The sequence below is a fragment of the Mustela lutreola genome, chromosome 12 (genome assembly GCF_030435805.1).
Source record: "Mustela lutreola isolate mMusLut2 chromosome 12, mMusLut2.pri, whole genome shotgun sequence".
NCBI lineage: Eukaryota > Metazoa > Chordata > Mammalia > Carnivora > Mustelidae > Mustela > Mustela lutreola.
Genome location: NC_081301.1, coordinates 4,076,036 through 4,103,527, shown reverse-complemented (window position 1 = coordinate 4,103,527; position 27,492 = coordinate 4,076,036). Strand labels below are relative to the sequence as shown.

The 27,492-nt window shown below is 60.8% G+C and overlaps 1 protein-coding gene and 1 long non-coding RNA gene across 6 annotated transcripts in view; one reads left to right on the top strand and one right to left on the bottom strand.

The window, feature by feature from the left end:
- The window catches only part of NTNG2 (netrin G2), a 65,561-nt gene extending 41,901 nt beyond the window's left edge, over positions 1 to 23,660 (top strand). For 3 of the 5 annotated variants that reach the window (XM_059142210.1, XM_059142209.1, XM_059142211.1), the window contains 8 exons: positions 9,839 to 10,011; positions 12,860 to 12,886; positions 13,677 to 13,814; positions 17,049 to 17,123; positions 18,597 to 18,692; positions 20,198 to 20,365; positions 21,950 to 22,084; positions 22,680 to 23,660. In XM_059142210.1, the coding sequence (XP_058998193.1) occupies positions 9,839 to 10,011; positions 12,860 to 12,886; positions 13,677 to 13,814; positions 17,049 to 17,123; positions 18,597 to 18,692; positions 20,198 to 20,365; positions 21,950 to 22,084; positions 22,680 to 22,915 (1,048 nt within the window). In that variant the 3' untranslated portion in view covers positions 22,916 to 23,660. The remainder of the gene's footprint in view (positions 1 to 9,838; positions 10,012 to 12,859; positions 12,887 to 13,676; positions 13,815 to 17,048; positions 17,124 to 18,596; positions 18,693 to 20,197; positions 20,366 to 21,949; positions 22,085 to 22,679) is intronic. The other 2 variants (XM_059142212.1, XM_059142213.1) reach the window with 2 other exon arrangements.
- On the bottom strand, positions 8,804 to 19,441 carry LOC131812539 (uncharacterized). Its single transcript, XR_009346391.1, has 3 exons — positions 19,046 to 19,441; positions 18,047 to 18,290; positions 8,804 to 9,215 (listed from the first exon to the last, which is right to left on the bottom strand). It is a non-coding gene; the product is annotated as an uncharacterized LOC131812539 (long non-coding RNA).
- Positions 23,661 to 27,492: the final 3,832 nt, after the last annotated feature.

The window sequence follows — 27,492 nt, the reverse complement described above, 5'->3', positions numbered from 1 at the left end:
CACCTCTTGATCCAGCAGGAGCTGTAAGCTTTCCTCCCATCATTGCTTGCTTCTGGAACGGCTGCCCATCCCTCCACGCCGGTGTGCCCCTGCCAAGCACAGTCTCTCCCTTCATCTTCCCCCCCAGAAAGGTCTATGGCCCCCAGGCCATGGTATCCCCTTTGTGGGATGTAAGGACACTTCAAAGGATGACCTTTGGCCAGCAGCACCCTGAGACCCAGCAGTTTCCATGGCACCTGCTGGCTGGGAAGGGGTACCCCTGCCCCCGACTCTTCCAGGGAGCCCCAGCCCCCTCCCAAGGCCACATCCTCCCTCCTTGGCATGCAGAGCCCAGCCCTGAAGCCGTGAGCCCCTGAGTGCCCCTGGGGCTGTCACCTTCTCCCTGGTCCTGCACAGCGTGTGTCCAGCCTCTTGTGCCAACACGTCCGTCCACGTCCAACACGTGTCAGCACAGGCTTGGGGCGAGCTTCCCTCTAAACCCTGCAGCCCACTGACATGTCTCCCAGAAAACAGAACCGTCTTTACCCGAAGGCACAGGCTCTATCTGGCAGAGAAATGGGCAGACACCACGACTGCTTCAAAATAGTCGCTTGTCCCCAACAGCTCCAGGCTTCGGGTGTCGGGAACACGCAAGTCCTCTCTGTTCGCCTTGCGTGTAATAACAGTCGGAGCAGCAGCCAACTGGGGGGGACGCCGGGCAGAGAGGACACAGCACCGAGAACCACCAGGGCCCTGGGCTCTCCCTGAGCCCCCCACTGTGTGCCCCATGGCCAAGGGGTCCCTGTGAATGTCCCGAAATCCTGGAGGGTTTGACCTTGGAGGGGAGCCAGCCCCGGGCCCCTCCTCCCTGCTGGGCTCCAGCACCCGCCTCTCTCTCTCTCTCTCTCTCTCTCTCTCATCGCCCCCACCCCCACCCCAGGAGCGATGACATCACTCTTTCCGGCTGCCAGGCGTTGACCTACATTCCTCCCGCCCTCCTGTCTGGGAGGCGCTCCAAACACCCGCTCCTCTCGCCCCGAGGAGGGAAGGGCCCGCTCACGATTTTTCGTGGAGCACTGGTGCCCGGCCCGCGGCCAGATGGCGCTCCTGCCGGCAGCTCCGGGGCACCGCCCGCCCTCCCCCCGGGGCAGGGCACTGCTCTGGTCTGGCTGGGGCCGCTGGCCCTGGGGTCCCCAGGCTCATGCGGCTGCCGAGGCCCCGGGCAGGCCCTGCAGGTGGACAGGAGGCAGTGATGGCAGCGTGCCGGTTGCCTCTTGGCGGGAGGAGCAGAGCGCGGTCCCCCAAGAACTGGGTCGTCTGGGAAGGCCTTGCCATGGAGGTGAGGCCTGGCCCCACCGCAGACAGTTGCCGGTCCTGGGGGCTCGGGGCTCGTTAGGGACTCATTGATTGGAGAAGGGGGCGGAGGCCTCGGTCTGGAGGTGAGCAGGAGGGCCAGCTTCCAGTGGGAGAGCGGGTACAGCCCATGCCAGGCCTTAAGAGGAGTCAGGGGTCGGGCTGGAAACCCATGATGCAGACCCGTACAGGAGCAGCGTGGCAGGCGAGGTGCCAGAGAAAGTGCTCCGTTAAATGTGAATTTCACACTAAGAAAGAAATTTTAAGTATAAGTTTGTCCCAAATATGCCGTGGGATATACTTATACTAAAAACCTATTCATTGTTTACTTGCAATTCTAATTTAATCAGGCAACATATATTTTTATTTGCCACCTCTGTCTCCTCAGGAAAGTGGCTCCAAGATGACAGTGTGTATGTCCCCCCTTGGGGACCCCCAGGGCGTGGAGAATAGGCCAGCTGACCTGGGAGCGCTGGCCACGGACAGGCTCTGGGGTAGAAAGGACAGAGGAGGGAGGCTGTGTCAGGCTGGGCACCGGGGGGCTGCCACGTAAGGGCAAGGCCCATCTTTATTGCTAGGAACCCTCCGCTCCCAGCTCTGTGACCTCTCAGCCGCTAGCGATGTGCGTGGGGCTTGCTCTGTGTGGAACCCCATGCTGTGCTCCCCACGTAACGCTGCCCCTCGTTCCCAGCGGCCCTGTCAGAGGGGAGACTGACACCCGGAGTCTGGTCACCTGCCACCAGATGTAACACTGCCTGGGTCTTACCAGAGCAGCCGCTGGCCCGATGCTGGGATAACCTCACTCATTCATTCCACAGACACGGAGAGCCCATGGGGGCCCCGCAGTGTGTCGGGCACTTGCGAGCAATGAAATAGCAGAATTGAAACTCTCAGATGTAATTCAACCCTTCCAAGCTGCAAAGGAAAGGTCTGAGTCCCTGAGAAGTGACTTGCTCAAGGTCACCCTGCAAATTAGGAGCCCGGCCGGGCGTCTGGATGCTGACTCAGCACCTCTCCTGCTCTGTCCTCTCTCCTTCTTTCTCCGTCTCTCATGGAGCTGCTCCGGCTGGGTCCGTAGACTTAAAGCCTGGGACTCTGAGATCCGGACGGGGGTGGGAGGGGTAGCAGACCCGGGCGGGCTGGAAGTGTCCGCCAGCCGGTGGCAGGTCCCTGGGGGCTGGCCGGCCTCACGCGGTCCCTCGGTTCATTATTAAATAATGCTTCCTGACGGATGAGCTGGAAAGTGCTGTGTCGTGGGGTCAGGTGGCTCAGGGGATGGTTTTCTGGTGAGACTGATGGTTCTCAAAGGTCAAATTCAGAAAACAATTCCTTGGGAAAGTTGATCCCACGGATGCAGGAGAAACACTCAGGCCGGAGGGAGAGCAGCACCCCCAGGCCTGGACACAGGCGGGGGGCCAGTGCTCGGACAGAAGGTGGGAAAGGGGCTTCTTCTGAGGCTGTGCTAGGACCAGGCCTCAGAATTGTGAAGGTTGTGGGTGGGGGCACAGCCTTGTGCCCCCTCGCCTGGCCTCGTGCGATCAGCACGTCCAGCGGCAAGAGGTGGGAAAGGGGCCGTGAGGTCCACCGCAGGCACCCGGGAGCCCTGAGTTCAAATCCCGCCTGTCCACACCCAGATGCCCGGAGTGAGTTACTGACAGGGACCCACTGGCGTCTAGCCCCTCCCCTGTGACGTGGGGGTATCGTGCTTTCTGGGTTTTCACAAGGATTCGGTTAACGATGCACATTTGCACAGTGCCTGTCCACGTAGGCGTGCCCAATAAATTATTGATATGTGCTTGCTTATTTTTTTATTTATGTCATCTCCCGCGGCCTTCTGGAATGGCGAAGAGAAACCCCAGAAGGTCAGCAAGCAGCTTGAGGGAGGGTGGGAAGGGGCGTGCCTGTGTCTGGGCGACTGTGGGTGCGTTGCCTTCCTCTGGGCCCATGTCTGTCCCACAGGCAGTCCTGGACACTCTCCAAGCCACTGTCCCCTGCCTGCTTGCGGCCCTTCTTAAAGGGGACTCAGCAGCTGTGTGGCCTTGGGCAACTCCCTTCCTTTCTCTGTGCCTCCTTCCCTTAGCTGTAAGATAGAGATGACAGCAGTATTACCGTTCGTAAGGCTCTTGCAAAGAGTTGATGTCTTCATTCCTGGAAGGATCTCAGGATCCCTGTCTCTAGGAGCTCTTAAGTTTAAGGAGTGAGGAAACCAACCGGTCATAGACCACATCTCCATTGCGTCTTACGACAACCCTGGGGGGCAGATGCCACTGCCGCCCTGTTTTACAGATTAAAAACTGAGCCATGGGATGTTCCGCAGCCTTCCTAAGGTCGCATGGACATGCCAGGCTAGTGTGACCCAGGGCCGGGGCTCCCATTGTGCAATCACCAGGAAAGGCTGGAGGAAGGAGCGCAGACCCTGCCTGGTCCCCGCGGTGTGCGGTTAGTGACGTGATGTGGCAGGTGCGTCACTCCTGTCCATTCATTCATTCCCTCACTCACGGGTGACCGACACCACCAGTCCTCAGTAGGCAGGTGACCACCCTGGGACTCCCGGGCTCCGTGGTGCCCCCACCCCCACTGGCCACCAGGGAGTTCAGGCACTGAGTGTGGCTCTGGCTTCGGGCTGCCTTGATTCAAGTTCTGGCTTCTGCCCCTTCCCGGCGGGGGGACCTCGGGCCATTCACATCCCCATCCCGGGCCTCAGTTTCCCAATCTGCTCAGTGTATATGATCATGGTGTGTTGTTCACGGGATTGCTGGGAAAGGGCGCACGGCCTTTCCCGTGGGGCTCTCAGAGCTGAGCCACGTGTCCGCCTCCTCCGCCGGCGGCCCTCTTTAAGGCACAGCGTGATACGTTTGATACGATAGTAAAACACGCCTCTGACAATTTCTAGGAGAGAGAGGATAATAAAACCCTGTTTCCCGGGCTTCGGTCACGTAAGTGACCCCTTCACAATTCTCCCCAGTTATTACCCATCCAACCATTCATTCATTCATTCGCAGCCCCCTGAGATATAATTTACCACGCAAGGCACCCATTTAAAGTGTACAATTCAGTGACTTCAGTCTGCTCACAGACGCACCCAGCCGCCCAGGCAGGCTTTCAAACACTTCCATCACCTTACAAAGAACCGAACCCCTCCCCTTCTCCCTCCCCAGCCCCCTGGCCATCGCTAATCTACTTTCAGTCTCTGTGGATTTGCCTAATCTGGACATTTCCTATAAATGGAATCAAACAGCCGTTGCCCTTTTGTGTCTGGCTTATTTTTTGCTAAGCCTCGTGCTTTCCAGTTTCACCCCTGCCGGAGCAGGTTAGGAGCAGGTTATCCCAGCCCCGTTCCCCTTTATGGCCCGGTCATATTCCCTTGCATGTGTTTTGCTTTTCTGTGGACGAGCCCTCGGGTTGTTTCTGCTTTTCGGCTACTGTGAAGGCGGCTGCTAGGAGCTAGGAGCGACCCCGCACACCTTCCTCCCTCGGGCGGGCGTGCCCTCCTGTCTGCGGGGTGTACACCTGTGGGCGGGATCGCCGGGTGGTGCCTTGTCCTTGCCAACACTTGTCACTGTCTGTGCTTTTGATGATCAACATAAGATACGCCTCGGAGGGCAACGTGCGGGATTTTGATTTGCTTTTGGCTGACATCTTGTCACGGTCTTGTTGGCCTTGCTTGTGTCTTGGGGAAAGGGTTTGGGTGAAAGCGGATCCTTTCTCCACTTTAAAAACCGGGTCATGTTTTGATTACGGAGGTGCAGAAGCTCACCCAGTAGCGTAGACACAAGCCGCAGCAGTTTTCTCCCGTTCTGTGAAGTGTCTTTTCACTTTCTTGATGACGGCCTCTGACACGCGCCAAGTTTTTCATTTATATAAAATCCAATGTATACATCTTTTTCTGCTGTTGTCTATGCTTTGGGTGTCTTGGCGAAGAAACCGCCGCTCTACCCAGAGTCAGAGATTTGCCCGTATGTTTCTGTTTTTCTTGTTTTAGCTCTTACGTATATGTCTTCGACCCGTTTTGAGTTACTTTCTGTTTGTGGTGTGACCTCACCCTCGTGCATGTGGACGTCCCGGATTATTAATTTCCTTGCTTCAGAGTTGCTTTAAGTGAATATGCCTTATTGCCTCACCTGGGCGATGATACGTTTAAGATCCCAGGTCTGATGCGTTCGTCACTTAAAAAAAAAATACTGTGTTCAAAATAAATACAAACCCCGAAACTGCCTTATGGTTCACGCGTGCCTCTCCCACGATCACGTCGTGTGCTCCACGGGGGGAGACCGCACCGACGCTGATGCTTACTGGGGTGAGGAACAGTGTAACAGGGGCCCACAGAGCTGGGACCGTGAGAAGTCCCCTGCACAAGTGACATCTGGTCTCAAACCTGGCGCTTCCCCCAGTGGTGAGCTTTAGAAGACCGGGGCAGGGCTCGGCAGCTGCTCCAGGTGGAGGGAACAGCGTCTGCGGAGGTCCAGAGGAAAGCAAGCTCAGAATCCAGGCTGGATGGAGATGGCGAGGGAGAGACAGAGACCTGGAGAGACAGGGAGAGATTCGGAACTGCCAAGCCCTGAACAAGGGCGCGCACCTGTATGAACACAGAGACAGCGTCTCCCAGTCCTTCCTGCAAAGTCAGGAAGTCTAAGAAGCAGCTCCATTGACGGGGGTCCGTGTCTGTGCCAGCCCTGGTGAGGCTTTCCCCCACTATGTGGGCTTCTCCTGGCAGCCATGCCCAACGGGGAACTTCTCTCCTTGGGGGAGGAGGCACCGAGCTCATTCCAGGCTCAGCCAGCAAGGGTGGAGAAGCCAAGACACCCTCTGGGAGCGGAGGCCTGTGGGAGGGCCTGGCCAGTATGGAACTGGGGCAGAGCCCGGGTCAGGATTTGGGTCTTGAGGAACTAGCTGCGTGGCCTCGGCTTCTCCCCAGCCTGGGCCCCACGGGCCTGTCCAACTCTGACACCCTGGACTCCCCGCCACGATCACTACAATCTGCTTCTCTGATTCAGCCAGTCTTTATGCATTTTTAACAAGCCAAGGTCAGTGTTATCACCCAGTTGAGATGGCAATCTTTTCTTTATGTAGCTGATCTCTAAAAATATCCCATCTTTGGGCCAGAGGCATGGAGTATGTTCCTGGTTCCACACAGCTGGGGGGTTCCTCTCCAGCTAGCTCAGTGGGATGTTAAATAGGAATTCAGAAGGGGAAAAAAAAAATCTGAGGTCAAATTCGTTTTGCAAACAAACTTCTGTTAGACAAAGTCAGACAGGTTTCTTTCCTGCAGGACTTGTCAGAGCCTGTGATCTGCTAATGGGCACTGTGGGTGTGGGGGTCAGGGAGGGGGGCGTGAGGGCATTAAGGAAGCATCGTGTGTGCTGACCAGTAAGGTTAAGCACAGAACCTCTCTTTGCCAAGGACTAGCTCTGGAGTCCGGTTGCCCAGGAAAGAAGCGTCACCAGTGCCAACAGGTGCCAGCCCATCCCCCAGTGCCTTTCCAAGAGCCGGGCACACGGTAGGCCCCCTGTGCTTTTGCGGCCACAGATTGGAACTCTGAAAGAGTGAACAGGCTTCTCCATGCCCCATGGAGCCCAGGTCTGAGCTGCAGTAAGTTCTCGAGAGGGTCAGGCCTGACCGCCTGGTAGAAAATAACATTTGCCATCTGCTTCTAAACCTAAGACCTGCTCATGATAGAGCCTGTAGGAAATGCGCAACGACCAAGAAAAAAAGAAAAGCCACGAATCAGCCCATCTCCTCCCAACCTAGGACAACCACGCTGAAGCCCAGTTACGTTTTTTTCCTGGTGATTTGGGGGTGGATATATGTATTTTAAATGTAACAGGAAGAGATACATGTTAGCGTGCCTGGGCTCACCATGGCTGGATACTGCAGACTGGCCTGACTGGGGGCCTCCATGACTCCATCCGAGCCCAGGCCTGGGCTCTCCGCCTCCAGTCGATGCCCAGCTTTCTCCCTGACCTCCCCAGCCAGGCTCTGGCTCCCCAGGTAAATGACAGAAACAGTGGGTCAGGGCAGACCACCTCCAACCTCCCAGTGGCCTCTGTGTCCTGGCCTGGCCCCCTCCCACCGCTGGGCTCCCCTCAGACCTCAGGGGTGGAACTCTTCTCGGCCCTAGTAGGGGCTCTCCTCCTGTTCTTGCCTCTTTCCAGGGGGTTCTCTCCTCCTTGTCTGGCAAACTCTTGATCCTGCTTCAGGCCTTAATTTTAAACTTTTCTTCCTGGAAGCCTATGCTGTTCCCCCAAGACTAAGTTAGGACCCGCCCTTACACCCTCTCCTCTGTATGGTGCTTAGGCACCTGTAACGAGTGCCATGAACTAAAGATTGGCACAATGACTATTGTCAAACTAATAGACGTCATGTTGGGGAGAGGGTCCCCGATACCCGGTCTCCGTGAACATCCGTGAACACGGCCCTCCATCATTACTGCTGCGCTAGTGGGATCATTCGCTACAGGCGATGAGCAGTGCTGTGTTACTGGGAGCCAGAGCCCACAGGCGCATCGGGGTCCCTCTCAGGGTTGTCAGCTCTGTGGGTTTGGGCCAATGCACAGAGTCCTGCTGCCACCATGACCTTGTCACACAGAATGGCTTCACTGCCCTAGAATGCCCCCTGTGCTTCACGGATTAACCCAATCGCTGGTTTCATCATTCCCCTACTAGACAGACTGTATACTCTGTGGGAGCGGGGACCCCCCCACCCCCACTTTGTTGGTCATTCCACGATCTGCTCCCCAGCCCAGAGCCTGGCACGTAGTTGGTATCCGATCTCTATAGTTTTTGCACATTTTAACAAAAACAGGATTCTACTAAAGGACGTTATTCTGCAAGTTGCTTTTTACAAACATGGACAATAACACCTTGGAAATCTTCCCGTATCAGAACCGAGAGCCCTCTGGCTTTCTTTTTATTCCGGAGGATTTCCACCACGGATGCCAGCAGAGGACCGCCATATACCTGTCCCCCCGAGCCGGGGAGCTACCAACCCGTGGTCTGTCGGGTCTCATCCCCATCTCGGGCCACCTTCTTCCTTTCTGTGTCACTCTGAAGCAAATCCCAGAGCCCGGTTCACTTCCTCTGTAAGTACTCCAGTGTAGATCTTGAAAGGAGAAGGACTTTAAAAAATGTGACCAGTCGGGGCGCCTGCGTGGCTCAGTGGGTTAAGCCGCTGCCTTCGGCTCAGGTCATGATCTCAGGGTCCTGGGATCGAGTCCCGCATCGGGCTCTCTACTCAGCAGGGAGCCTGCTTCCCTCTCTCTCTCTCTCTCTGCCTGCCTCTCAGTGTACTTGTAATTTCTCTCTGTCAAATAAATAAATAAAATCTTTAAAAAAAAAAAAAAAATGTGACCAGACCACCATCCCCGCATCTAACCAGCGTTAACTTAAGGTCATCAAATACAGTCATTCTCCGTATTTCCGATTGTTTCATGAACGTTTTATTTGAGTTTAGAGGCTGTTTGAATCAGGATCCGGATGGCCGACGCCTGCGAGGCTTCTCTTGGTGTGGCCCCCCCATCAGTCTTTGCCCCCCACTCTTCATCGGGTAGAAATGCTGGCTGGTCACTCCCGGAGACCCCTCTGTCCGGGCCGACTGCATCCCGCTGCTGTCGTGTGTGTGTCTCTGGCCTCCGTATTCCCTGGGATTTTGTAGACAGATGCGGAGGCCCCATCAGATTCCAGTTCAGCGGGCTTGGGTGAGACCACGTCGGGGTGCCGTGTGTCCTTCCGTCCGTCGGCCGTCGGGTGCCGTGTGCCTTCCGTCGGTCGGCCGTCTCTGCGAGGTGGCGGCGGCTGCGGCTCGCAGCCTGGAGCCGTTGGCCGGGGCAGGGCTGCTGCACAGCGACCTCCCACTCCCGCCTGCTTCGGTTACTAGCGGGGACGCTTCTATAAAAAGAAATACCCCCCATCCACAGTTCGTTACGTGGGGGTACAGTTTACACAGGACACACAGGACACGCTGGATTCTCTCCCTTTATTTACTGGATTTCAGAATAATGAGTTGCCTATAAATATTTGAATGAAGGAATGAATAATACATGTGTGGACAAACCCACGGGGTTTGGGAGTAGGTAGGGGTTCTCTCCATCTGCCCTCAGGGGTGTGGGTGTGGGCCGAGGCTGAGAGTTGAGGGGCGGCCGGGGGCTGGGACCAGGTCTGCGAGGGGAGGGCTGGTGAGCGGCTTTTGCTGCCTGTCATCCTGCCTCGGTGGAGAGCAAAGGTGATTAGGACACAGCGTCTGGGTCAAGGTCACCCTCCCACCCGCCCTGGGACGGCGGAGAGCGCCACAGGCACCGACCCACCGTGGGGTGGACCCGTGGCGGGGGGCTCCGGGCACAGCTTTAGCCTGGGAAAGGGTGGATCAGGTGCTTTCTGAAGAGCGGGGCGATCGGGGAGTTTTTGTCCCAAAGGAGAGTCCCAGCAGGTTGGACGGGAGGCCCCCACGTCACCCTCCCGTGCCTACCTGTCCAGGATTCACGGACCTCTCTGACCCTCTGGGTCCCCCCTAGGTGCAAGTGCAACCTTCACGCCAACCTGTGCTCCGTGCGGGAGGGCAGCCTGCAGTGCGAGTGTGAACACAACACCACCGGCCCCGACTGCGGCAAGTGCAAGAGGAACTTCCGCACCCGGTCCTGGCGCGCCGGCTCCTACCTGCCACTGCCCCACGGCTCTCCCAACGCGTGTACGTACCCCCTGCCCGACCCCGGCCCAGGGGTGGGGGGCTGTGGTCTCCCCCGCTCTCCACCCCAGGGGCTGTGGGTCACACACACACGCATGTGCGGATACCTGCGAGCGTACGAGCACGCACCTGTGCAGACGGGCGTGCCAACGTGTGCACAGATACAAGCGTGCAAACTCACCCTGCCCCCCGCCCCCCTGTTACGAGGTGCCCCTGTCCCCTGCAACACCTAAGCCGCCCTTCCCACCCCAGGTGCCAGGGGAAACCCCAGATGAGCAGCTCAGCGTCTTTCCTGCTGTCCTTTCTCTGCCTGGCCCTGCAGGCTGGAGAGACAGCACGTGGGGTGTTGGCAGGGGGTGGGGGGACCCTTGCCTCCAGGCTGTGGTGGGCAGCACCGTAACCAGCTTCCGGGGCATTTACAGCCTGCCACTCGGGCGCCGCATGCTGCACGGTCACCACACCCTCGACCCTCAGCGTCACCCCAGGAAGTGGGTCTCTTTTATCCCATTTTAAGGAGGGGTCCTTGGAGGCCCTGGCCCGAGATCCCCGCAGGCCTCCTTTCTCTGCCTCTGTGCCAGGGCTAGGGTGCACCCAGACGTGCCTGCGTCGGGAACAGCCCGGGGAGGGCCACTCATCAGGGCTCCCCCCCCAGAGGCCATGGATGTTTTCATGAAATCACAGATCCCAGGGCGCCCCCGAGCTGCTGTGGGGAGGGGCTGGGGCTCAGCCCCAGGGTGGACTCTCCCTGGCCGGCCCCCAGTGACTTGGCTGAGGTCCGACACTTGCCCAGCTCCCTGACAGAGGCTGCACCGGGCACCCGACACGGAGCTCCTCCCGTAGCCCTCACAGCTGCCCCATGGGCGGAACGAGTACCCCCCACTCCCCAGATGGGCACACTGAGGCCCAGCAGCCCTGGTCCAGCAGCGAGCAACTGGTTTGGGCCCAGTTCCCAAGCCAGAGCAGGGCGGCCGCCCCCGGCCCCCGGCCCCCGGACCCCCCCCACCGCCTGGGCATCCTTGCGGGAGCCCCTCCACTGGCACCCTCCCTCTACCGATGTGAAAGATTTATGTGACTTTACGCTGATCAAAGCTGAAAACCTCACAGGGAGGCCGTGACAGGCATGTCGTGCCTGGGCCGGGCGACAGGCCTTTGAAGGGGTGACGTGCCAGGCGCTCACGGCACTCTGGGCCTTCAAAGGCACCCAGAGCTCTGGGCGCTGACAGCCGCCCCGCCCGGCTCCCTCCTCGCCAGGTGCCGACCCATCTCTCTGTTGGAGCCATTGCCTGAGCCCTTTCTTTAGTGGCTGTCACCTCCCTCCCGGGCAGTCTGCCTCCCTTCATCTGTCCCACTGGCCTCCTCCCCCTGCTCTCTGCCCCACCTCCTGGAAGGATCTGCCGTCTCCTGACGCTGGCAGGTGCCCAGACCCGCTCGGACCGAGGGGGCCACCCTCTGTCCAGCCCGCCGGGGGCAGACATGCACCCGCACACGTAGACCAGGCTTTGCCTCTGGACCCTCACCCCCCTGTCCTGCAGGGGCAGGCCAAACCCCTTCATCTGGGGGACCTCCTGGAGCTGGTTCCTGCTTCCCCAGAGTCCCCGCCTGCCCCGGGAAAGAGGGGTTTCTCCTGGAATCCCCAGGAGCAGAGATGAGGCCCGCAGTGCTGCGTGTCCTCAGCCTGTCCCTTCCTCACCTGCGACCCCCCCTTCTCTAGGACAACAGGAGAAAACAGCCCCAAGACACAGGCAGAAACAAGTCCCAGCTTAATTTTGCTCCCACCGTGTCCCCATCTCAGGTGATGGCACCAACACCCAGAGGGCCAAGCTGCAAGTGTGGGGGTCCCCAGAGGCTAGCCCTTCCTCTCCACTGCCCCCACCTGGTCTCCGTACCCCTCCCGTCGGGGCCCCGCTACTCCGTCCTCGCCGCAGGCAAAGGGCTTTCCCCACCAGGGTGCCCCGCCCAGGGCCCTCAGAATCCAGTCCTAACCCGGTCCAGCCCCTCATCCTCCCAGGCCGCCCTGGCGTCCTCTGGGCTCACTCTGGGGAGGCTGTGCCTCACGTAGCCTGCGTCCATACACTCCCCCGAAGGGCCTCCCAGGGCACCGAGGGGCGTCCTGGTCCTCTGTCGTTCTTCAGGGACACCCCGCCAGGGAAGCCTGGCACAGCTCCTTCCTTCTGGGACTGAGGATTCTTACCCCCGTCTCCTTTCCTCGGGCATTCTTCAGCCCCCGGGGCATGGACACCGGCCACTCCCAGCTCTGTGGCCTTGGGCAGGTCACTTTACCTGGAGCCCAGTGTCCCAGATCTGTAGAGTGAGGACACCGAGGAGCCCCCGTGGGGTTCTGCATGGGGCCACGCTCAGCACGTGTCAGCCACACGCGGCAGCTGCCATGATTCTCGTTTCCGCGAGTCCCTGGTCATCTCCGCTTCCCGCAGACGGAAGCACACACTGTGGTTTCTGCCTGGAGGGCAGTTCCACCAGGGCCTCCAGGAAACCCGCCTGCCCCGGCCGCGGTGGCCTCCAGTCCTCCGGCACCCAGTCCTCCGGCACCCCTCCTCCTTGTCCTGCACAGGAGGGCCTGAGAGTCTAACCTCAAAGACGAGTGCACGTGCTGCCCCCAGTGGAGTGTCTGACACTTTCCAGCAGGTCCCCGGGGGGTCGGTCCCAACTCTGAGACTCAGCTTCTCCATCTGCAAAATGGGCAAAGGGGGCCCCTCCCCCTCAGCCGGCGGAGGATGAAACCGGGCAGACAGAGTCAGTCCTGCATGAGTCTCCAGGCCTCCCTCTCCCAGCCCTGTCACCGCCCCCCCCCCACTTCCCCGGGAGGCCCTGTGACCCTCCTTCTCTCCCCCAGGTGCTGCTGCAGGCTCTGCTGTTGGCAGTAAGTACGCGCCGGTCCTCCGAGGGCGCCCCCAGTGCATGACTCCAACCACACCCCTTCACTCGTCACCTCTCCTGCTCCCTCCTGTCCCCACCCCCCCAAGCCCCCTCACCGCCACCCCCTTCCCCCTGCACCCCGGGCCTGTGGCCCTCAGCCAGCGCCCCCACATTTCTCTCCTCGAGCTTCCTGGTCAGTGCTGCTTTGGAAAGGGCCCTGCAACCCCAGGGTGAACTCCCCATGCCTCCCACTCCTCCAGGACAAGAATGGGGGTCCCTTCTCCCTGGCCAGGGGCAGAAGTGCCCCCTCCCGCAGCCCGACTGTGGGGTGTGCCTGGCTCAGGTAGTCTGCACCTGTGTGCCTGGGAGGCTGGGGCAGGTACGCCGGGGTCCTGCTGCCTGCAGGCCCTCGCGGAGGGGTCAGACTGTGGGAGGGAGGTGGGGCGTGGGCACCCACGGGCTGACGCGGCATCAGCAGGCTGCGGGCTCTAAGCATGGTGCTTCCCGGACCGCCCCACCATGGGCTCTGCCACCAGCTTTGAGAGTCAGCAGGAGAGGACTCGCCAGGGTCACAGGGGCTGCCGGTGGCCCACGTCACACTTCAGACATGCTCGAGGGGGGCCACAGCCCACCGTGGCCTGCTCCCTGCTGGGATCCTGGGAGCAGAGACGGTGCCAGAGGGAGCTGGAGCCCGGAGGGGATGCTGGCCCACTCGGTGAGGCCAGAAGTGGCCTCTCTGCAGTGCCCCATACCTGCCAACTCCCCACCCTCTTGCCTTTCTCGTCTCTTGCCAGGCGTCGGCAGGCCCCGGAAAGACCCTGTCCCCAGAGCCCCTGTGGCCACTGTGGCCCTGAGAGGGGACCCCAGCACTCCCGCCCCCTCCACTTCCACCGGGCGGGCCCCGATGGCCCCCAGCACCCCACAGCCCACAGGTGGGTGCTTAGGGACAGCCCGGCTGCCCTGCTCTTCCCCACGTCCCGCCACAGTCCCCAGCCCCGTGTGTGATGTGTGCTGCTGTCGGTGTCTGCCATGGGGCTTGGCTCTTAGAGCACATTAGACCCTAGAGCCTGAGAGTGTGGGGCTGACGGAGGGCGTCTGGTCCCCCATGACTGGGCCCGAGCGAGGGGATCTGGGGCTCCCTTCAAGCCCCTCGATGCTTCTTCCTCCTGCCTCCCACAGCACTGGTCAGGCGGGTCCCGAGACCAGCATGGCCGAGAGGACAGAGTAACCAAGGAAGGGAAGGTGCCTGGTGGCACTGAGGAGCTCTCCCAGGAGATTTTCTGTCTCAGTGCTCCGTGGAGCTTGCCCCCGCCCCCCCGCCAGGGCCCGCTCTGTCCCCACATCTCAGCACCAGATCCCCTGGGAGTGGGCAATGTACAGTTAGCCAAGAAGGCGAGAGACTCTGGTCAGCAATGCAGAAGGGCACCTCTGGGCAGGGGGTTTAGGAATGGGCCTGCCGAGCTTTTCTGGGCTGAGTGCGGGGGACAGGGCCAGCATCCTCTCCTGCCCCTCCTCAGCCACAGCAGCCACCCTGTGGGGTCTGCAGCCACAGACAGGCTTGGAAACGCCTGCTCGCTGGTCCTAATTCCCTTCCAAAGTTGGATGGGTACATACTTGAGGCCTGGGGTGCTGGGTGGCCCCCTGGGCTCACCTGTCTCCACCCACTGCAAATGCTGGGCGTCTGAAAGGACTCGTCCTTCCCAGAGGGTGCCGGGAGGGTGGGTCCGAGGGGATTCTTCCTGGTCCCAGCTGGGAAGGGGCGGGCGCGTCACTGTTTGGGCAGAGCCGTGACCCTCCCTCTCTCTGCGCACGGACCAGGGGAGGGGCAGGCCACACCTCCGATGGGCAGAGACCCCTCCTTCAGCTGGGGGAAGAGATCCACGCTCAGCCTCGCCCCCTGCCCACCCCTGCCCCCGCCCCCAGCCTGGAGTGGGGCTCCGCCCTCTCCAAGCCTGGCTGAATGCCCTGGAAAAGTCCGTTCCAGAGCCATTTGCCTAAGGCCTCCCGGGAACCCGGAGGGTGACCAGCCCCGCTCTTTTTACTTCTGCCCTCCTCTCTTCCGCATGGGAGGCGTTTGCAGGAGGCAGGAGTAGCCGGGGGACTCAGGGATTTCGGGGGAACTTCCTGCCCAGGGATCTTCTTCGGGGTGAAGAATGGGTCCATGCTGACAATTCCAGGGCAGAAGCTGGCCGGCCGCCTGATGGTTTGTGCTGAGCCTGGGACTAGCCGACGCGCGCGGGGACCAGACTCGCCGGGTGGGTGCCGCGTCTGCGTGCGAACAGCAGCCTGTCTGGGTGGGAGACGCACATGCACACAGGAACCCTGAATCCATTTTCCGAGCTGCTTCTGATTTGGGGCAAGCGGCTTAGGGTAAGAAAGCGGCACTGCTAGGAGGTGACGAGAGAGTCCAAGACTAGGGCAGTGAGCCGAGGCAAGGGGAGCTCGAGTTGTGAGGGTCTCCAGGACCCAAGTGGCAAGAAAGGGGCTCCTCAAGCCCTCAGTGGGTCGTGGTCGGCTTTGCCAGCTGAGCCCAGTGCCAGGCGCAAGAGTGCTCAGAGGGGAAGGTGGTTCCAGCACAGCAGACAGACAATGACCCCAGCAGCCCACGTCTTGGGGGCCGTCGCTCCTCTTAGCAAAGGAAGCCTGTGCCCTGGGCCCCATGTGCCCGGACCCCCACTAAGAATGACAATCGGCCCGCTGGCAGAGTGTGGACTTCTCCTGACTCACAGCTCTGAGGATCAGGGCCCTTCACGGTACGCAAATGCAAGTCAGTTAAGCTGTTGAGAAAGGAAGAAGCAGCTGCTCGCGGTAACAGGGTGACAGCGGCGCCCAGGCAGGATCCAAACTCAGGGCTGGCTGACCGCAGAGGCCGGCTTCCGGGCCCCACCCCCAGCCTCAGAGGCCAGGAGCTGGCGCGGTCTCGAAGACGTGGCTTGCGCGCAGCTCCCCAATTCCAAAGGAGCAGACGGGTCCTCCATCTGGCCTGGCACGCGACACGGGCCCTTGTGAGAATGCTCTTCCCGCACACCTGAGCATGTCCCAGAGAGCCCAGCCGGGGGTCTTTCTGGCCCCCAGATCCCAGCCCCCATGTGCCTCCCAACAGGTGCTTCAGCCCTTTGGCCGGAGTCCAGCTGCGCCTGTGAACCTCGGGCCCAGATGTTCCCCCTCCTGCCAGTGTCAAGCTGTCGGCGGGGCAGGGGCTGCGGGGCAGGAAAAACTGCTCAAGATGCCTAATCCTCGCCCACAGAGGGTGCTAGGAGAAAGGATCCAAAGCAAAAAGCCTTCGGGGCGGGTTTTATTGTGGCTCTAATTAAGCCCTTGCCAATTTGGGTCCTGCAGCCTCTTCTCCTCATTGAGCACCATATTAATGTCAATTTGATGTCGAAAGGCTCCGGCTCCCAGCTGGAAAGTCTCCTGCACTTTTTAGCTGGTAGATTTCCTTTTTCTCCCCCAACCGGCATCGTGCGTAATCCCTTTAAGAAGCGGAAAGAATCCGATTTCTCCCCTGTCCCTCTGGGTTTGTCCTTTGAAATTCAGCTTGGGCCTTGGCCAGCCCAGCCTGCTTCCCCTGCTTCGTGTCCGTTGGTCCCAGAGGTAGGATCTATGGCAGTGGGGGTTGCCTCGCATTGGGGTCCCTGGTGAGAGTGGGTCCTAACCGTGGGTTGGGGAGGTAGGCCAGATGGCAGAGGGGCTCCGGGCCCCGCACTGGTGTTGTGCAGAAAGCCTCCAAGGACCCTTCTGGACACGTTTGATGACACATGTCCCCCTTTGCAGTCATTAGCCAGGGACTTCAGCACAAAGAGGTCTGGGCCCAGACACAGAGCTGGATCCAAGTCTACCCCCGGTGGGAACAGGGACACATAGGGAGAGTGGAAAAGTCGTGTAAATCAGGAGGCCCACTGAGGAAAGGGCAGCCAAAAGCATGCTCGGGCTCCCCCCGTCCCCCTATCTGGCTTCAAGTTCACGTGTGCCCTCCATAAGCTGCAGTAGTGTAGACCCTGCCTCTCCAGTAGATTTGGACCCAGTTCTAGTTGGCCAGTGTAGACAGAGCCGCTTCTTACCAGGCTGCTGCTGCTGCTAAGGGTGTGTGATGCCTCAGTGTGTCTCCAGGACCCCCCAGCCCCACCCTGTCCCATAACTGAGTTTCTTCTTTTCTTTCCCCCAAGAGCGGATCAGGCCATCTGCCGCTGCCCCCCTTGGGGAGAGCTCCCCCTGGCCCCAGACGCCCTCCAGTGCAGAAGGTATGGGGGGAGGGTCTGCACGGGCATGAGACACCCCTGAAAACTCCTTAGACCCCAGGCCCCTCCCTCTTTAGTGGAGGCAGCAGGTGTATGTGGTGGGACTCAGGTGGCGCGGGGGGTCCGTGAGAGCTGGGGGTGGGGCTTGGAGCTCTACTTGCCCCCCCTTCAACTCGCCTTAGAGATGCCCAGGGTGATACCACCAGACCCAACACCTATTCATCCTTCATTCCCCTCAAGGGCTTTGGAGCTGAGTGGAGACTCTGCCCTGAGAGCAGGAACCCTGTCCTGCCACTGTCGGTCCCAGAACCCCCGGGGGCAGGGTTGGAGCCCAGAGAGAGTCAGGACTCCTGCAGGAGCCGGGTGGAAGTCAGACCCAGACAGAGGGGCGGGCTATGAGCAGATGGAAGAAGATAGCACATTCCAGGCGCAGGGCCAGTGAGGGCAGAGGCATGGTGGTGGGGTGGCCGTGAGCAGGGCAGGAGGCGTAGTAGAAGCTACTGGTACCTAGTTGGGAGCCTTAGTCTCCTGCAGCAGTGGGAGGAGACACACGTGGGCTTATTGGTGGCCAGAAACGGACACGCGCAGGAAGCACACAGGGGCTTGCCCGACTCTCCAGGAAGGGAGGCTGTTCCCAGCCCAGCTCACCTGCTCCCTGGACATCAGTCCTACTGCCTGCTTAGACAACAGCCAGCCCCTCCGTGAGCAGTGAGCAGGGTTCTCGGCGCCCTCTGCTGGCAGGCAGTTCTGGAGCTGGATCCACACTAGGTGAGGGTCTGCAGGCCCCTGCGTCCCGCATCCTCCCTGGTGATGGAGACCCTGGAGCCTGCCCTGCCCTGCCCTGCCCTGCACCGCCTAGGGCGCCGCAGGCTCCCAGAGGGACGCTGAGCCCTCTCTGCTGCCTGGCCAGCGTCCTGTTCACTCACCAACATGTGGCCAGGTCCTGGTGGGTTCTGATGCGGAAGGCGGGCGCCGTCTGGGCTTGCGGCTCGGCTCGCAACACCGCTGAGCAGGGAATCTGGGATAGGAAAGGATTCACTTTGGCTGGAAGAGGGGGATGCGTCAGAAGGGGAGTTGCCAAAGCCTTGGACACCAGGGCCACTCTCTGGATGTGATGCTCGCGGGAGTTTGGAGAAGAGAGGATCTCCTCTTGAGGATCTCGATCGATGCCTGAGATCATTTAAAAAAAAAAAATCAGTTTCAGCAAAGCACCTTGCACCCTGTCAGGGGTTGCTGGGGGTTAGAAAAGGAATTGGGGGGGAATTAATCCAGCCGAGTGTGAAAGTGATCTCCGAAGGGGCACCGAAGGCAGGGCTTTCTCCACATGCTCCTGGATGTGCTGTGTCCCCTCACATCTGCCCCAGAGCATTCCCAGGGCACGGTGGAAGCCTTTGCTGGGCCTTCCCGGGGCCCGGACAGCCCGCCCGGGGCAGCTGGACCGTGGCGACGAAGGAGCTTATTTCTCATCTCTCCAAGCTGTGGGCACCTCCGCCGCTGCCCCTGCCCCGGCCTCCAAACCTTTCCAGCTCAAGCCCAAATCAGCTCAAGTGGTGCCCATTGAAGAGTTCCAAGGTAAGAGGAAGGCCCCGGGCCGGACCAGCCCTCCTCTCGCACCTCTATCCTCACCTCCGCTGGAAATAATGATGCGGGACGGAGGACCCATGCCTGGTTCAGAAAACCTCCCGGAGTAGCTGGGTCAAGGTGAAACTGAGCCTCTCTTCCCTCAGTCGCCCCTCCCCAAGGGAGCTGAGAGCAGGTATGAGTCAGAAGCACAGTGGGCAGGCACGGCGCAGGCAGAGCAGCAACCAGAAATAGTCTGTCCAGGCTCCCCTGGGGGGTGTGGCCCAGGGGCTTGTCTCGGTTGAAGCAAGAGCTGGGATGCAGGGATCACTGCCACTACTCCTTGAGACACTTGGATGCCTCACCTGGAAGGGACAGGTGAAGGGGGAGGGTCCAGGAAGCCCAAGGTGTGGCGTGCCCGCCGTCTCCTCCCTGGCACAGCTCCGAGGCTCATTTCTTTCCTCTCCCACCACAAAAGGGAGGTTGGGTCCTCTTGAGATACACAGATGGCACCCTCAGGAGGGTGGCCGGCGTCCTTCCCATTCAAGGGCAGCCACACTAGCTTTCCTTTTGAAGGGGATGTTGGGCCCCTTAGGAGGGACACCAAAGGATGGCCGCCTTCGTGGGGTCAGGGAGTGAAGCCCCAACACCTTTAGGATGCCTCGCCCCGGCAGTCATAGCACTCGCCCAGTGCTGGGAGATGGGGGCTGGGGTGGGGTGGTGAGGCTGGAGGAGACAGCAGGACCGACAGGGATCGCTGTCCTCAGTGCGGAGCCATGTGCACGCAGTAAGAGTCAGAAGCCAGGCCAAGATGATCAGGAGGCGAAACAAGATGGCCCGGGCACAAACCCCAAGATGACATTCATTCTCGGGGGTGTGCAAGAAGAGGCCCTCTGGTGCCAATCACACTTGCAGAACAGCTCAGGCTGATGGTAAACGGTCCAGCAGGTGGGCGTTTCCCTTCCAACCACCTTCCAAAGCAGCACGTGGAGGAAGCCCCTGGCCCGTTGCATCTCACCCAGCGTCCGTGCATGCGTCCGTCCTTCACCGAGTCCCTGGGGGTGCAGTGCTGAGCGCCACAGACCCAGCAACTGCCCTTCCTAAGCTCACGCCGGCCGCATGACCCATCCTCCCCGCATGAATCACTTCCAATCACCCGGCATCTCGCAGGCATCCTTCCAAGAGCACGTAATTCTGGCACCCCGCCCGGCAGGTGCTGTCCACAGGCCCTCCCTGGGTTCCTGTCCCCAGGGCCAGGTGGGAACTTGTAGGCTGGGCCCACACGGGTCCTTCCTCTGGCTCAAAGGTGGCGCGCCTGCCTCCTCCCAGATGGTACAGAAGTGTTGGAGGCCCGTGGTACCTTCCCGTGCCAGTCAGGCCTCCCTGCATGTCCTCGGGCTGGTCTGTCCTAGCCCCGTGCCTCAGTTTCCCCCAATACATGGTGCAGGGGGTGGCAGGAAGGCACAGTCTGCCTTGGCTCACTGACCCGTGGTGTTTCTCACGCTCGGCTGGCCCAGACTGTGAGTGTTATGGCCACTCCAACCGCTGCAGCTACATCGACTTCCTAAACGTGGTGACCTGTGTCAGCTGCAAACACAACACGCGAGGCCAGCACTGCCAGCACTGCCGTCTGGGCTACTACCGCAATGGCTCTGCCGAGCTGGACGACGAGAACGTGTGCATCGGTGAGCCACTGGGGCGGGGCGCAGGGGAGGGGCGGGACGGGCTCCGGAGACCCTGGCGTCAACAGGTGCTGGGGAACCCTGGGGGCATGGGGCGGATTTCTGGGACCCATTTCCTCTGGGCGTCTGGAAGGACAGAAGTTTCTGGAATCTGCTCTATTAATAACTTCCCCCTTCGGCCATCCCCACAGACACTGGAAATTGAGAACCACTCATTAGAGTCAAAGACTGATTCTAGAGTTTGCTGTCTGCCTCAGTTTCCCCACTTGTAAAGTGGGGAAGTGGATTAGATCAAAAGTTTTCAACTCCCTTTTGTGGCTGAAGCTTTTCTCCCAGTGCAGTTCTTCTGATGCTTTATAATCAGAGGCCCAGCTTGTAGGACCCAGTGGGCACTCGGACCGCTTTCTTCAGAGTGTGCTGCAGGACTGGCTTTGGGGTAGAGAAGAAAGCCGCGGGGGGCCCTGGACCAGGGGTGGGGCTGCCCATCCCGAAAGGCCAAACACATGGCCTCGGCCAACACCCGCCCGCCTGGAAGGGCTGCACACCACCTCTGCCTCTGTCTCCAATGGAGGCCAATGCTCAGTCCTAGGGCCCCCAGCCCCCCCAGCCCCCTAAGCCCCGTAAGCCCCTCGTCCACCCACCGGTCAGCGCCAACTTCACAGAGGAGGGGCTGCCTTCAAGGCGGGAGCTGTCAGTCTGAATTATGGCATTGGCTTTCAGATAATTCCATCAACTCTAAAGTGAACCTAACAGGATTGTGCTGCCGGTGTCACAGGAGCCCGCTGCAGGGACAGGGCGGGGCGTCTGGGTGGGGGGCAAGGCACCCCCCTCCCCATACCCTCCTTCTTTCCTTGCCTCTCTCTGCCTCCTCTGGGCCAGCTTTGGGCTTCAAGGCCTCCCAGAGTGGGGACACTTGCCCCCCATCCAGTGCGGAGGCCCCAGAGTGGGGACACTTGCCCCCCATCCAGTGCGGAGGCCCCAGAGTGGGGACACTTGCCCCCCATCCAGTGCGGAGGCCCCAGGGTGGGGACACTTGCCCCCCATCCAGTGCAGAGGCCCCAGGGTGGGGACACTTGCCCCCCATCCAGTGCGGAGGCCCCAGGAAACTAACTGGGAAGGGACTAGGGAGAGGCTGGGGGCCTCTGGGGCTGCCCCCCCCACACCCACGCCGCCCTGGGGAGGAGATGCGGAGGCGGACTGCTGCCCCCCGCAAGCCTTGCCTCCGATGAGGCTCTTCCCACCTGACAAGAATCTTGGAGCCCTTTGGAGCGTGGAAGAATCAGCATTCCCTCCAGTTTCACAGACGGAAACCGCGGCCCAGAGAGGGCTGGGGGCTGCTCCAGGCCAACACAGCAACAGGGCCAGGGGAGCAGAGTGGGTAATGGATGCTAAAGAACCAAGACAGAACAGTCTTCCCTAGAGATGTGCACCCTCGGGCAGCCGTGAGCTCCCGTGGCGATGGTGTGGGGTGCACCGCCCGGGGATTACCGAGAGCCGGCCCGAGGATGGGGGCCGCACCGGGTGGGGGTCGGTGCGGAGGACGCCCACAGGTCGTCCTGACCGCGCGCCGGGCACGTGTCCTTCCAGAGTGTAACTGCAACCAGATCGGCTCCGTGCACGACCGGTGCAACGAGACCGGCTTCTGCGAGTGCCGCGAGGGCGCAGCGGGCCCCAAGTGCGACGACTGCCTCCCCACGCACTATTGGCGCCAGGGCTGCTACCGTGAGTGCGCGCCCGGTGGGCGGAGCCTGCTGCTGCGGGGGCGGGGCTAGTGCCTGCGGGGGCGGGGCTTCGGTTGTGGGTGGAGCGAGGGACGGGGTCCGCTGTGGGCGGGGTCTGCTGCGACGGGAATCTGGGGCGGGTGCCAGGTGGGAACCACGGGGTGGCGGAACTGGGGGTTGGTTGAGAAGGGAGATGGAGGCAGGGGTGGAGCGGGCGGGTTGGGGGTTGTGACGGGGCGGGGGGAGGGCGGCTGCCCGAGGAAATGAGGACCTGGCGGGACCGAAAGGCCGAGGGGGCGCTAGCCCCGGGGGAGGGTGGAAGAGCGCAGGGAACAGCAGGTGCAAAGCTCCGGAGGGGAGAGAGCAGGGGCGTCCCAAGGCCCGTGGGCCCGGGAGCAGGGAGACACGGGCGGTGGCGGGAGGAAAGAGGCCAGGTCTCGCCCGGCCGCTGTCGCCGTGCTCGCAGGGGCGTTTCGCACCGAGTGGCCCGGAGCCTCCAGCACCCCCCGCCGCCCCGCCGCGCTTCAGTCGCGGAAGCTCCAGCGAGGGGGGGGGGGACGGGCCCCGCCCGCGTTAACCGCCCCTCTGCCCCGCAGCCAACGTGTGCGACGACGACCAGCTGCTCTGCCAGAACGGCGGCACGTGCGTGCAGAACCAGCGCTGCGCCTGCCCGAGCGGCTACACCGGCCTGCGCTGCGAGCAGCCTCGCTGCGACCCCGCGGCGGACGACGGCGGCCTGGACTGCGACCGCGCGCCCGGGGCCGCCCCGCGCCCCGCCACCCTGCTCGGCTGCCTGCTGCTGCTGGGGCTGGCCGCCCGCCTGGGCTGCTGAGCCCGGCCCGGACGACCCCGCGCCCGGGGAGCCGAGGACGGGACGGGGGGCGGGGGGGGGCTCGGGGCTTCGCGTGGGGGGAGCCCCGGCGTCCGGGGCCGGGCGGCGAGAAGGGTGCGGCCCGAGCTGCTCCCAGGTGCTACTCAGCAGAGTCCTCCCGCCCGCCCGCGCGCGCCCCGCGGCCCCCGCCCCGCCCCGCCAGTGCCCGCCGCAGGGGGCGCGGTGGGGCGCCGGCCCTGCAGCCTGTGATTTGGGTCTTAGTTTTTTCTTTTCTACTACCCGCCGCCCCCCACCCTTTTTTTTTTTTTTTTTTTTTTTTGCTGGCGGTGAGATGGGGGTGGGGAGAAACGCTGCTCACCTCGACACCTCCAGGTCCCGCCTCCCAACACACACACACACACACACACACACACTCACACACACTCGCGCGCGCGACTGTTGCGGACACCCCCTGCGCCTGTCCCCGCTTGCCACCGGCCAGCGGACCGGAGGTCCCGTCGCCTACAACTCTTCTTTGATTTCCTTCGCAACCTACCAGACTCCGTGAGGCCTGGTGACCAAGGGACTCACCGTCTGGGGAGGGAGTTGGGAAGGAGGGTTGGGAGCGCTGGAGACTGTGTCTCGCAGAGAAACTATTTTTGTTCGTATTAACCGTCCCCTGGAGGGAGGACTCGGGCCGCTGCTGGTGGTTGATGGTGCGTGATCCGACGAGTAAAGAGTCTGCTCACTGCTGCCTCCTGGGCCTGTTTTCTTGGTGTTCGTCTGCACCCGAGCTCACAGAGCACCTTGGAGAAAGGTTTTCACCGTGAAGGCCACCACTTCCCCCGGCCTTTCTGTGACCGAGATCAGGCAGCCCTCCTCCCAGCGGTGTGGCTAAGCCCTTCTTAGGGGGGACCCACACGTTAGCAGCTTCCACAGACGGGTGCCTCCCTCTTTTCCCTTGGGAAAAAAAAAATGCAAAGTTTATTGGCACTTTTCCTCAGCTGTCTTTGAATTTAAAGACACATGGGGGACATTGGTGTCATTGCTAGGAGGTCCAAGGGAGGGGACTGGTGGTTTATAATGCGGGATGGAGGGGTCTCTCAGACCTGTGGGACCCCCAGCCCGGACCCTGTGTCTGCTGCTGTAGCCTCCTTCCAGCACTTGGGGCTGGAATCCGTAGTTGGGGTCCAGAGCCCACCCCCCTCTCCTTCCCCTTTCCCTCCCAAAGATTGCACAGGGGGTGGCCAAGAGGACCCAGGGGCAGCCTGGGAGTTGTGAGACCCTGAAGAAGGGGGTCCATCCGCCGAGGCCCTGTGCCGAGGGAGCGTCCCCTGCATCTCTCCTGCCCTTGGATGCTCGTACTTCGCCCTGCTGACTCTCCAGAAGGTCCACATTTCTCCCAAAGATTCCCAGCGCCATGGGTCAGTTCTGGCTCCCAGCTGCTGCTGCAGCAACCCCCTCAACCGGCCGCCACCCACAATTGCCTTCTGGAATCTGCAGCCACTGTTTCCAGGCTGGGAAGTTTAGACCTGCCTCCCCCACCCACCCTCAATTCCCCCAAACAAGGCTAAGACCCAGTTCCACAGAACTTGGCCTTGAGGACGAAGAGATTACAATGCAGCGCCGGAGGAGGCGCTACAACTGGGTATGAAACAGGATTCAAGGCTTGTTAAGGCCCAAGGCCAGTGCAGCTGGCCTCTCTCAGCTCCCAACCCCAACACCAGGGGTCAACTCCCAACCGTTAAAAGAAGTGCCTCTGTCAGGCCCCCGTGGCTTCTTTACCTCCTTCCTTACCGTCAGAACCCCAGGGAAAATAAGGCCTCCCAGGGCTCCCTGTGTACGGGAGTGGGCTGCTGACACAGTTCTGGCCACTGAAATGTAAGCAGGAGGGATGGATGGGGCTTCTAGAAAGTTCCTTAAAAACCCTTCCCCTCCCTACTCCCCACCAAGCTTTAGTTGGTGGGTTTGGGGCCCTGGCCCTGCTCTTTTGCCCCTCCCCCAGTGCTGAGGCAGTGGAAGTGAGAGGCCTCCCCAACTCCCGAAACCCCCCCCCCCCCCACCGCCGCTGCCTGGGTCTGGCAACCCCAGCTGTGAGGGCATCCTTCCCAGGATGATGGAGCTGAGGAACCAGCAGAGACAAGCACACCAGGCCTACTTGTCAACCTCTGCACTTGTTCATGTATGAGAAAAACATAAATCTTGATGTGATTAAAACACTGGAATTAAGATATTCTGTCTGGTTCAGAGTTTCCAGTTCTTAACCTGCTGGCTCTCCTCACCGGCATCTGGGCCCCCACCCCCCGGCGCCCGAGTCCACTAAGGACAGAGAGACTGATGCCCTTCCTCTCTCAGCTGCCGCCTGCCACCACCCCCACCCCACAACACAGCCCATGAGGAGGACAAGGGATTACCGCATTCGCCTGCAGTCTCCAGGCCTTGCCGTCTCAAGCCACCTTCGGCCTGGTGTGGGCCGGCAGAGCAAACCCACCACTAGGCACAGTACCGGGTGGATACAATTTGGAAACAAGTGTCGCCTTCCTCCACCTCCTCAGGATGTTAAATACAAAAGCACAACAGTAATACAAGCCCAAACACACACACAAAAACGCCCCTTAGGTCCGGTCCCCACGTGAGAAGCAGAGCCTGAGACAGGGGTTCGGATATGCCTTTGCTGAGGTAGTGAGGGAATTAGGGTGTGGGGCGTGGGGAAGGCCCAGCACCGATGTCCCCCATCAGCCTGGTCCGCTGCGGGGACTTTGGAACAAAAATCACATTGTGAAGCAAGGGGCGTCTTCAGGGCCCGCTGCCATTGGCCCCATCCTGCCCTGGGGGGCTACCGTCAGTCCTGCAGTACAGAAGGTAGGTGGCCGTGAGCTGTGAATAGGCCAACACAGCAGTGCGGGGTGGGGGGTGCTCCCATGAAGCGTCTCTGGGCTGAGTACCAACAACTCTGCCCGTGCACACACACGCTTTCCCCTTTCTGTGGTCCTGGGCGTGTCCCTGGAAGGGTCCTGAGGGGTCCAGGAGGAAAGGGACGTCTGCGGGCAACGCTCTGTCCTCCCTGACCTCTCTTGGCCAGACCAGTGTTGTGTTCACCCCCCTGAGGCTGGTCTGAGTGAGGCCGGGGAGGTGGACGGCAGGTACATCAGAGCAGAAGCCCCAGTCCCTGAGCCACTCAGACCCTGACTTTGGCTGGAGGGTGGAGCGCGAGATGCGCCCTGTGGCCATTTGGAAAACTCTGACATTTTCCAGGCAGCGGGGAGAAGGAGGAACAAGGTTAGCTGGACCCAAAGTCATAGCCCAGCCTCTCCTAAATAGCGCATCCTGTTTCTGAGCTCAGGTTCGGAGCCCTGCCTCTAGAGGTCAAGAGGCCAAGGTCCCCATTCCGCAGCTTGGATAACAGCCGTCCATCATCCGTCATCGCCCTCTCCCGCGCACAAGCGAATGCCCCTCCTCACCCTAGCACGGGTTTCCCATCCTCGGTGCCTTTGACATGAGGACCAGAAACTTCCGGGAAGGCGGCTGCATCCCCGGCCTCGGGTCCCAAGATTCCAGGAGCATCTCCTTCTCTGGGGTGAAAACCAAAAGTGCTTCTAGGCATTGCAGATCGGGAGCCAAACAGGCCCAGGTGGAGAGCCACGGCCCCAGGCAGAAGGGATTGTCATACCCATTTTATAGACAGGGAAGAGGAGGTCCACCAAGGGAGGCTAGGAGAGAAGCAACTGGCCTGAAACCACACTCGCTGAGTCAGGGGGCAGGAGCTGAGTCGTCAGCGGGGGGCAGCAGCCCAGGCAGGGGGGCAGCTGCCCAGGGTTGGGGTGAGGGTTGGGGAGGGCCCCGCAGCGGCTTCTGCTTCTGCTTCTGCCTGCTTTGCCCTTCAACCCTGTGCCCCCACATAGTCTCTATAGCGAGCGCCACGGCAGGCAGAGCAAGGAGCCCTGGGGAGCTGGGCTTCATCCAAATAGCTCTGCTGTCACAGGAAATGTCTCCCTGCACCCCAGCCGCCCCTCTGCGGCAGCTTGGCTCGCCCCCTGCCCCCCGCTCGCCCCCTCTAAATAAGCAGGACTGCTGTGTTAGCATTTCTGGCCTCCCTGCCATGCATCACACTTATGAGACATTTATGGGCGCCTGGGGAACAGCCCTCGGCATCTCCAGGCAGGCCTGGGTAGGCAGGGCTCAAAGGGGGTCACCCCACGCCTGCACCCCTGCCCTGGGCCCCACAGTTCTGGCTAGGCCGGCCCCCCTCAGCAGCCCCAAAGGGACCCCAGCACATCTCAGCACATCTCAGGCCGTAAGAGTTCAGGGCAAAGGCCCAGGGAAGAAAAGCTTTACTTGTTTATTTTTCCTTTTCAAAACACAAATCAGACCGTAGGGAAGTTAGCAAATACAAAGAAGCGAAATAATAATAATTTTGGAATTAAAATCACCCACAATCCTCTGTTCGGAGCTAATAACAGTTAATATCTTCTGATACCCATTTCTAGTACTTTTCCTTAAAGCAAACGTACATGGACAGTTTGGGGCGGGGGGGGGGTGGGGGACTGTAAAGCCAAGTAGCAAGCATCGCGGTTGGGCCTCACATTCCTTATTTCCCA